Source organism: Lathyrus oleraceus, chromosome 3 (assembly GCF_024323335.1).
Source record: "Lathyrus oleraceus cultivar Zhongwan6 chromosome 3, CAAS_Psat_ZW6_1.0, whole genome shotgun sequence".
In the NCBI taxonomy this organism is placed as follows: domain Eukaryota; kingdom Viridiplantae; phylum Streptophyta; class Magnoliopsida; order Fabales; family Fabaceae; genus Lathyrus; species Lathyrus oleraceus.
In genome coordinates, this window is record NC_066581.1 from 6,377,137 (window position 1) to 6,387,716 (window position 10,580).

The 10,580-nt window shown below is 33.5% G+C and overlaps 2 protein-coding genes across 2 annotated transcripts; both read right to left on the reverse strand.

Moving 5' to 3' along the window:
* Window positions 1–277: 277 nt before the first annotated feature.
* Window positions 278–1,978, reverse strand: LOC127132063 (pentatricopeptide repeat-containing protein At4g01400, mitochondrial). The gene has a single exon (XM_051060932.1). The coding sequence runs from the start codon at window positions 1,812–1,814 to the stop codon at window positions 453–455; it is 1,362 nt and encodes a 453-aa protein (XP_050916889.1). The 5' UTR covers window positions 1,815–1,978; the 3' UTR covers window positions 278–452.
* Window positions 1,979–3,527: 1,549 nt separating this feature from the next.
* On the reverse strand, window positions 3,528–5,219 carry LOC127132064 (30S ribosomal protein 2, chloroplastic). The gene is made up of 4 exons (XM_051060933.1): window positions 4,811–5,219; window positions 4,436–4,537; window positions 4,049–4,357; window positions 3,528–3,959 (listed from the first exon to the last, which is right to left on the reverse strand). Exons 1-4 carry the CDS (start codon window positions 5,156–5,158, stop codon window positions 3,903–3,905), a joined length of 816 nt encoding a protein of 271 aa, XP_050916890.1. The 5' UTR covers window positions 5,159–5,219; the 3' UTR covers window positions 3,528–3,902.
* Between the last annotated feature and the right edge of the window lie 5,361 nt (window positions 5,220–10,580).

The following is a 10,580-nucleotide window of genomic DNA, read 5'->3' on the forward strand; positions in this document are numbered from 1 at the left end:
AAGCTACCTTTGAGCAGTAAGAAAAGTAACAAATATACCTCAATGAAACGAAACCTCAGAAATATCCAAAGCTCAATCACCATGAACAATCATGGATGAAGACGAAACACATTACAAAGATTAGAGAGACAAATGAAGAACCAAGCGATGAACGAAGTGGAGAATTGGGCGGTGAACGACAGTAGCAAACAAACAATGCGAAAGTGAAAAATGTATTTTCATTGGTATGTGGTAACATTTGATCTTCCAGGTGTTACTGAAAGTGTCAAATAAGGAGTCTCTGCAACATTTTCTTAAATGTTATAGATAAAATGTTGCAACATGTCATATATGTACTAGTGTTCTTCTAGTAAGAAATAATCAAATGATATTCTCACCTGTAATGTTACCGAATACAAATATCTTACATGGATGACAAACGCAAGCTTGTCGGTTTTATATTACAAAAAAGTTTAAAACTGACTCGCCTTAGCCCGTATCTTCCTAATCAAGTAGTCTTCCAAACCAATGCCAGCATCCACAATTCTAGTATCACCTTTGATTTCAATCTTAAGAACTTCCTCCAAAACACCACCAATTCTCACATCCTCCTCCTCCACTTCACATATTTGAGGTACCACAATCATCCAAGTATCCTTATGAGGAGCTTCCCCATGGTCTAGCGAACTCGTGAGAACTCCACAGGCTTCCTCAACCCTACCAACATTGCAAAAACCATTCACCAAAGCATGGATGACAGCAAAGTGTGGAGAAAAACCTTTGGAAAGCATTTCCTCCACATACTGCCTTGCCTCATCAAACATTCCCAAATGACACAAACCATTTACCAAAGTCCTATAAGAAACCAAATTCGGCAAACACCCATTCGCCCGCATATCATCGATAACCTTGCAAGCATCACGAGCTCGCCCTTCTCTACAAAACCCTAATATAACCGTATTGTAATGAACTATATCAGGATTACACCCTTTAACCTTCATCCTACAAAGAAGCTTATAAGCTTCCCTAAGCTTCTTCTTCCTACACAAACTATTCAACAAAGTAGTATAAGTCAAAGAATCAGGAACAAACCCTTTATTCAACATATCCTCCAAAAGATCAACAGCTCCATTAACTTGACTCTTCCTACACAAAGCCTGCATCAAAATCCTATAAGACTCAATATCAGGAACAACATCTCTCTTAAACATTTTGTTAAACAGTGTGTATGCAATACTGATGTCACCATTAAGACAAAAAGCCCGCATGAGAATGTTATACGATCTAGTATCAGGAGCCACACCATGTCTATGAGCATCCTTAAAGAGATCGAAAGCGGGTCGAACATAATTCCGGCGAGAAACGAGAATCTCAAGAATGCGGTTAAGGTGTTTGGTTAAAGGTCTGATATTGAATTGAAGCATGGTGTAGAATGTGTTGAGGGCTTTGTCAGGTAAATTGGCTTCGCCGTAGATTTTGATTAGGTAAGAGAAGAGGGTGGGGGTAATGGGTTGGGATTCGGATTTGAGGCGACGGAGGAGATCGTCGAGGAGAGAGAAGTGTTTGGAGCGACCGAATTTGAGAATGAGAATGAGGTAGGTGGAGTAGTTGTGGCGGAAATTGGGTTGGAGAGAAGCGTAATCGAAGATTTCTTTGGCGAGAAGAGGGTCTGATTGGGAAGCAATGAGTTTCTGGACTCTGGTTGGAGAACCGATTGGAGAAGAAGAAGAAGAAGAATGGAAATGGTGTTGCAGTGAAGAAGAAGATGATGAGAATACGCCATTTGAAGCAATGGTTCTTAGATTTTTTGATAACACTATAAACGATCGGTGCATCGTTTTTTCAGATAACTGACAACAGAGTGAATGAGTGAAGACCGAACACCGAAGAAGAACAAGACGCTTTTGTTCTTTGTTTTTGCAACTGCTTACACTTTTCTCCTGTATTCGGATTGTCTCAACAATATGAAAACTAAATAAAATTATTCATAGTCATACCAGGCATATGATATAATTTTATAATGCATCTTAGAAATTTCTTAAAACAGCTTAGGAAATTATTTAAATGGTTTCAATTTCCGAAGATGCATCTTCGGATGCTTTTATTTCTGAATAAATATTAACATATTTTGAAGATGTGTTTCCGAAATAATTTTAAACATTCAATATTAAACATTCAATATAACTAATTCAGAAGCCATTTATATTTGAATTGTATCGGAGATGCATATTCGTGAATATTTCGGAGATGTCCCTCCAGAATAAAAAAATTGTTTATATGTATTTAATGTTATAAGTTGTTTATATGTGTTCAGATGAAGTATAACGTACGATCGGAAAAAAAAAATTGACCTACATAATAATAAGAGACTACTACTGTGTGTGTTGAAAATAAAATAATAATACATGTTGAAAATGTCGTATAATCGATATCCAAAAAACAGTCTTAATACTTCTTTATCTCGAACACTTGCCTTTGCTACTTGATTATTATCAGTTTCTTTTACATTTTTTCTCTTTAATTCATATTAGTCTTTTACTATCGAAGTTTTAATCATCAGTTCCACAGACACTGTCGAAGTGTTCATGTTTACTAGAATTTACTTTAAAAAACAGTTAGCACATGTCCTAGGATCAATTTGATCGATCCTGTGATTAACCAAATTTGGTAATTTGGAAGATCAACGGTTCTTTACCAATTTTCACGGTAAACAGGGCGATGAAGTTTTTGCACAAGTTGATCCACAAATCGATGCTCCCATCAAGAAGAGATTTAATGCAAATATTAGTTGATCCAATTAGAGCTTGCACTTTGCTTCCTCATCAGCGTGATAGTAATCTAGACAGTTATCAACATGTTGCACATGCTCATCCGGATCTCTCTTTTTATCGTAACTATTGAGATTTGGAAGCCTCTCTAGCGATTTTAGTATTTGAATGTCTAGGATATGAGCACAAAAATGATGCTTTTTAAGTTATTTGATCGTGGGTTATTCCTGTCTTTGATGGCAACGCACCTTAGGAGAAGTGTGATTGCCTCTTCCTCTTTCAGGATTGGGAGGAGAAGTCTGGTGTCTTTAACCTCTTTGGTGGTTTGGAGATCTCGAAGCTACTTCCCAGAAAGACGAAGTCGTTTCAGGGAAAATGGTATGACTCCTTTAGGAAACAACCTCTTGCATCATTTTTCTCTTTGGATTTGCATCATTTTTCCCTTTGTATATTTTTAGTTTGATTTATTTTTTAATTAAGAATATTATTCTATTTCTATTTAATTTAGATATTTTGAATTGTTTGAATTTTACTTTAGGTACGTTAGTTTGTTTATCTTAGATACTGGATTTAATTTTGATTAGAAGAATTTTATCTTATTTTATTATAATTCTTTAATTTGTTCAAATATTTATTTCATTAAGTTTGAGAGCCTATAACTATATATAACTTATCAATGAAGTTTCCTTTCATATTATTTGTTTATTTAATAAATGGTTCAGTTTAATCAATCGATTAAGTTTAATCGATTAAACTTTCGACCTTCGGGAGCCTCTAATCAATGGGTAATTTGGCTTTGCATATGCACTTGCTCACACTCATTACATATTAAGTCTCGACATGTAAAGGAATAGAAGTTCCTTTATCAACTTTGTGACAATCCTTGTTCTTGACCAATACTTTGTCACAAGGAAAATCATTTTCCCTAGACACTAGAGATTGCAATTTTACATACAACAAAGATATAAGACTGAAATTTCAGATTTTGATGGAACAATTACAGTAGACCACTTCCACTTCCACTTCCAACTGATACTTTGTAGTTTCAGAAGGTTCTTCTCGCACCAATATCGCTCGTATATAGCAGAGCAGAGAGCTTCTTCCATCCCAGACACCCAATTGCAATATTTTCTAAGCAGAATTTGAAAGCTCCGATTAGGCCTCGGTCCTCTCCACACCCGCTCTAACCACTAGGGTTCGACTACCAAATTCCTGCAAAAACAAGACAAGGCATCAAATACAACACACAAACAAGTGAAATATGCAGCAGCACAACGAAAAGTTGCAAAAACATATCTTACCGTTCCATTGAGGGACATCGAGGCGTCACGTTCTGTCTGAGAAAGATAAGATACAAAGGCGTAGACACGGTTATTCCCCTGTTTCAGATCTTGCAACACCCTCACACTAGCCACATTTCCAAATTTACCAAAGAGATGTCTCACATCTTCAGGTGTAGTAGACCTAGCAAGATTCCCAACATACACCTTATAAGGACCTTCATAGTATATAGTTCTCACAGGAGTTAGTGAACTCAACGTCTCTAAATTCTTCTTCTTAGTATTCATCTGAACTGAAAATTTAACCCGCACCTCGCGTCCATCAACATCCTTCAATTCGAATAAAAACAAAGTTTCAAATCAAACCTCCAGTAAAAAACACATTGATCAAAATTCACAGTCACTAACCAATCCATCCAATGCATCAATTGCATTTTTAGCAGCATTATAAGATCCCATCGTTACATAAGCACTTCCTTTACTCTCACCTGTCTCAGCATTCTGACAAACCTGAATCATAGCACACAGCAATTAAGTATAAACACAACACAAACCCCCAGCACATCGACACTGATTCAGATAATAATATGATTGAATTGTTTTGTATCGATTCAACGTAACTATTACAATGAATACATAACAACTAACTAACTAATAACTATCAATAACCAACTATAAGAAATCATGCATGGCCTAGATCAATAAAGGTAAAAATATAACAATAATCGAATTAAAATAGAATAGAATAGAATAGAAATGATAGAATGTTGTGAATAAAGAAACCTGTGCAGATAGAACGGTTCCGTGAGGAGTGAAGATGTGAGTTAGTTGTCGAATGTCACAGCTTCTAGGAAGGTTGCAAACGTAAAGTTGAGTAGGATTTCCGAGCTTCCGTGGTTTTTCTTCCTCGTTTTCTTCTCCATCGACGATTGCGGTGTCGCCATTGACGACAGCCGCTAAGGCAAAGGGGGTGGAAACCCTAGGTTTGGAACTGTGAGTGACAACAGGATGCGATAGAGAAGGATAAGGCAGCGTAGAGAATGAAACGAATCGTTTTGAGATACCAACTAAGGAGGAAGAAGAAGAGGTTGTGGCGAAGGAAAGAGAGAGAGTGGTAGCGTTGGTAGCCATTGTTTATTTATCCAAATAAAAGGAGGATGTCAAACATTATAAAACCAAATAATTTATGGTCTCGTTGGGTAGTTTTGTGAGTTATGTTTTAAAACTTTTGAAAAATCAAAATCAATTTTTATGTTGAGTTTTTAAATTTTCGAAAATTCAAAATTAGTGAAGTTTTGGATTATCAAATTTTTAGAAATTAAAGTGTACTTTAAATATAAACATAAAAAATATATTCATCATAAATATGTTTTGTCTAATAGTCTAATAGCATAATAGTATAAATATATTTTAATCTAAATCATTTATAATATTAGATTTTGTAAATGATTAAAATGTTATAAATATATAATACTATTAGTTAGTTATTTATTATTAACTTTGTGGTAAGTGGAATGAGAATGAAAGTTGATGATGGACAATGATAATTTATGGTGGTCGAGATAGTGGTCAACAGTGGTGATTGACGATGGTCGGGTGATGGTTAGAGTGATAGTTGGTTGTGGATTAGTGATTAATTTTTTGATTGGGATGACTGAAATGGTAATTGACTTTGACGTGGTAAGAATGATAATAAATATGGGTCAGATTTAAAAATATAGGTGGATAAAAATGGCGACTAAAAATAGTCCTGGTGGTTGACGATAATTAGTCGGGGAGGTTTTGAGCACTCTTTAGTAATCATTAGTGATGGTGAAGTCTTTGGCAGTAAAATAAAAAATATATAAAAATTATTTTTGTTTGTTTTGGGTTTTGTAAAAAAAATTAAAATTAAGTAAATAAAACTACTTAATCTCATTTTAGCCTAATAGATTTGGTATAAAATGCATAATTCTTTTTATCTCGAATGGTAGGAATTGTCACAACTTGGTTGAGAATATTAACTGTCTTTGGGTGATTGTGCAATCATTATGTGATAAGCTTCATAATTGTGATTTGATTCATATTGGTTTTTAAGGTGACCCATTTACTTAGTAATGCGGTAGGCTCTATACATATGTGTAGGCTCTATACATACGTGTCTGTCCTTTCTTGATGGTACCTTATTCTATCTTTCTAAGTTTAAGTTTGATCACATGTTATCTTTGATTGTCCTTTTAGGGACCAAGTTCCCACACCCTTTTAACTTCATAAATATTTTAGGCTACTTGTAACAATTTATATCGTTTCATGAGAAAATCTTGAGTTAGTAATGGGAAATGGATTGAGCAAATTCATTTTTGTAAGAATAGTATTAAGGATCGAAATTCAAATGTTTTTGGTAACTATTGTGTAAATCTTAAAATATTTTGCATTACAATACAAACGAAGAAGATTTTTTAACTTTTGCCTCATGTACGAGTCGGTGGCAGAACATTTTTCTCGAGTTTCGCTACTACTTCATCCGTGAGGTGGATGTATTCATGTGTGAGCTTGTGGAAATCCATTAGAGTCGTGCATGAGGAGTGTAGGACATGTGTGAATCGGATGTCCTCAAAATCTTAACCAAATATAAGTTTTCATCTTTATTCTTTGTGGTTAATCTTGTGATAGCAAATGAGGGAACTTTTAGGATTTAAGGTTAATTGGCATGCCTATAGAGATGTGAGTAGAGTAGCACTACTAACTTGCTATGTATTTATAACTAGCTCTTGTTTTCCAATTGAATTTATTTCTTTAGCTTAATTTTGTCATGTCACGTGCTAATATAACTTTGAGAGGAAAACTATTGTGATATTGTTGAAATCTTTTTTATGTCCAATTAGTATTCCATTTTCTAAAACTAGTGTATGTGGCTTTTATTGAATGTTGTTGAATTACATCATCACTATTATACATACATTTGTTGATAAACGATTTGAACATCACTTCATTTCAACCCAAGCACAAAATGAGCGAGTTTGCGCTCTTCTTCTTCTTCTTCTAACCATCCTTACCACAAATCTATAGTTTTATTGTGTAATTACCATGATAATAAATCACCTAGTTATGAATGGTTACTTCCAACTTGGGTGACAAAATAACATCAAATGAAGTCTGACAGAGTTTATAAGGTAATCATTACATGTTTTTAAGTTACAATACTATACATCGAAAACGAAATTATCAAAACATATGTTTTGATAGTTTTGTTTTTGATGTATAATATCGTAATTTAAAAACATGAAAGTGTTACCTTATAAACCTTGCCAAACTTCATTTGATTTTATTCTGCCACCCATGTTGGAAGTAACCATTCATAGTTAGGTGAAGTATTATCATGGGAAGTACACAACACAACATTATGAGACATCATCAATTATGTTTAATTTTAGCCTAATAGATTTGGTATAAAATGCAAAATTCTTATTATCTCGAATGGTAGGAATTGTCATAACTTGGTTGAGAATATTAACTGTCTATGGGTGATTCTGCAATCATTATGTGATAAGCTTCATAATTGTGATTTGATTCATATTGGTTTTTAAGGTGACCCATTTACTTAGTAATGCGGTAGGCTTTATACATACGTGCCTGTCCTTTCTTGATGGTACCTTATTCTATATTTATAAGTTTAAGTTTAATCACATGTTATCTTTGATTGTCCTTTTAGGGACCAAGTTCCCACACCCTTTTAACTTCCTAAATTTTTTAGGCTACTTGTAACAATTTATACCGTTTCATGATAAAAATCTTGAGTTAGTAATGGGAAATGGATTGAGCAAATTCATTTTTGTAAGAATAGTATTAAGGATTGAAATTCAAATGTTTTTGGTAACTATTGTGTAAATCTTAAAATATTTCCCATTACAATACAAATGAAGAAGATTTTTTTTCTTTTGCCTCATGTACTAGTCGGTGGCAGAACGTTTTTCTCGAGTTTCGCTACTACTTCATCCGTGAGGTAGATGTATTCATGTGTGAGCTTGTGGAAATCCATTAGAGCCGTGCATGAGGAGTGTAGGACATGTGTGCATCGGATGTCCTCAAAATCTTAATCAAATATAAGTTTTCATCTTTATTCTTTGTGGTTAATCTTGTGATAGAAAATGAGGGAACTTTTAGGATTTAAGGTTAATTGGCATGCCTATAGAGATGTGAGTAGAGTAACAATATTAACTTGCTATGTATTTATAACTAGCTCTTGTTTTCCAATTGAATATATTTCTTTAGCTTAATTTTGTCATGTCACGTGCTAATATAACTTTGAGAGGAAAACTATTGTGATATTGTTGAAATCTTTTTTATGTCCAATTAGTATTCCATTTTCTAAAACTAGTGTATGTGGCTTTTATCGAATATTGTTGAATTACATCATCACTATTATACATACATTTGTTGGTAAACGATTTGAACATCACTTCATTTCAACCCAAGCACAAAATGAGCAAGTTTGCGCTCTTCTTCTTCTTCTTCTTCTTCTTTGTTCTAACCATCCTTACCACAAAACTACAGTTTTATTGTGTAATTACCATGATAATAAATCACCTAATGGTTACTTCCAACTTGGGTGACAAAATAACATCAAATGAAGTCTGGCAGAGTTTATAAGGTAACCATTACATGTTTTTAAATTACAATACTATACATCAAAAACGAAACTATCAAAACATATTTTTTGATAGTTTTGTTTTTGATGTATCAAATCGTAATTTAAAAACATGAAAGTGTTACCTTATAAACCTTGCCAAACTTCATTTGATTTTATTCTGCCACCCATGTTGGAAGTAACCATTCATAGTTAGGTGAAGTATTATCATGGGAAGTACACAACACAACATTATGAGACATCATCAATTATGTTTAATTTTAGCCTAATAGATTTGGTATAAAATGCAAAATTCTTATTATCTCGAATGGTAGGAATTGTCACAACTTGGTTGAGAATATTAATTGTCTTTGGGTGATTGTGCAATCATTATGTGATAAGCTTCATAATTGTGACTCTATTCATATTGGTTTTTAAGGTGACCCATTTACTTAGTAATGCGGTAGGCTCTATACATACGTGTCTGTCCTTTCTTGATGGTACCTTATTCTATCTTTCTAAGTTTAAGTTTGATCACATGTTATCTTTGATTGTTCTTTTAGGGACCAAGTTCCCACACCCTTTTAACTTCCTAATTTTTTTAGGCTACTTGTAACAATTTATACCGTTTCATGAGAAAATCTTGAGTTAGTATTGGGAAATGGATTGAGCAAATTCATTTTTGTAAGAATAGTATTAAGGATTGAAATTCAAATGTTTTTGGTAACTATTGTGTAAATCTTAAAATATTTTCCATTACAATACAAACGAAGAAGATTTTTTATCTTTTGCCTCATGTACGAGTCGGTGGCAGAACGTGTTTCTCGGGTTTTGCTACTACTTCATCCGTGAGGTGGATGTATTCATGTGTGAGCTTGTGGAAATCCATTAGAGCCGTGCATGAGGAGTGTAGGACATGTGTGAATCGGATGTCCTCAAAATCTTAACCAAATATAAGTTTTCATCTTTATTCTTTGTGGTTAATCTTGTGATAGCAAATGAGGGAACTTTTAGGATTTAAGGTCAATTGGCATGCCTATAGAGATGTGAGTAGAGTTGCACTACTAACTTGCTATGTATTTCTAACTAGCTCTTATTTTCCAATTGAATTTATTTCATTAGCTTAATTTTGTTATGTCACGTGCTAATATAACTTTGAGAGGAAAACTATTATGATATTGTTGAAATCTTTTTTATGTCCAATTAGTATTCCATTTTCTAAAACTAGTGTATGTGACTTTTATTGAATGTTGTTGAATTACATCATCACTATTATACATACATTTGTTGATAAACGATTTGAACATCACTTCATTTCAACCCAAGCACAAAATGAGCAAGTTTGCGCTCTTCTTCTTCTTCTTCTTCTTTGTTCTAACCATCCTTACCACAAAATTACAGTTTTATTGTGTAATTACCATGATAATAAATCACCTAGTTATGAATGGTTACTTCCAACTTGGGTGACAAAATAACATCAAATGAAGTCTGACAGAGTTTATAAGGTAACCATTACATGTTTTTAAATTACAATACTATACATCGAAAACGAAACTATCAAAACATATGTTTTGATAGTTTTGTTTTTGATGTATAGTATCGTAATTTAAAAACATGAAAGTGTTACCTTATAAACCTTGCCAAACTTCATTTGATTTTATTCTGCCACCCATGTTGGAAGTAACCGTTCATAGTTAGGTGAAGTATTATCATGGGAAGTACACAACACAACATTATGAGACATCGTCAATTATGTTTAATTTTAGCCTAATAGATTTGGTATAAAATGCAAAATTCTTATTATCTCGAATGGTAGGAATTGTCAAAACTTGGTTGAGAATATTAACTGTCTATGGGTGATTGTGCAATCATTATGTGATAAGCTTCATAATTGTAATTTGATCCATATTGGTTTTTAAGTCGACCCATTTACTTAGTAATGCGGTA

Bases quoted from the DNA above. Each gene is read 5' to 3' on its own strand.
- LOC127132064 (XM_051060933.1), bottom strand. From the start codon at position 5,158: ATGGCTACCAACGCTACCACTCTCTCTCTTTCCTTCGCCACAACCTCT. The intron at 4,538-4,810 runs GTTTCTTTATTC...GCTATGATTCAG, and splicing joins GAACCGTTCTATCTGCACAG to GTTTGTCAGAATGCTGAGAC. The intron at 4,358-4,435 runs GTTAGTGACTGT...TTCGAATTGAAG, and splicing joins TTGATGCATTGGATGGATTG to GATGTTGATGGACGCGAGGT.
- LOC127132063 (XM_051060932.1), bottom strand. From the start codon at position 1,814: ATGCACCGATCGTTTATAGTGTTATCAAAAAATCTAAGAACCATTGCT.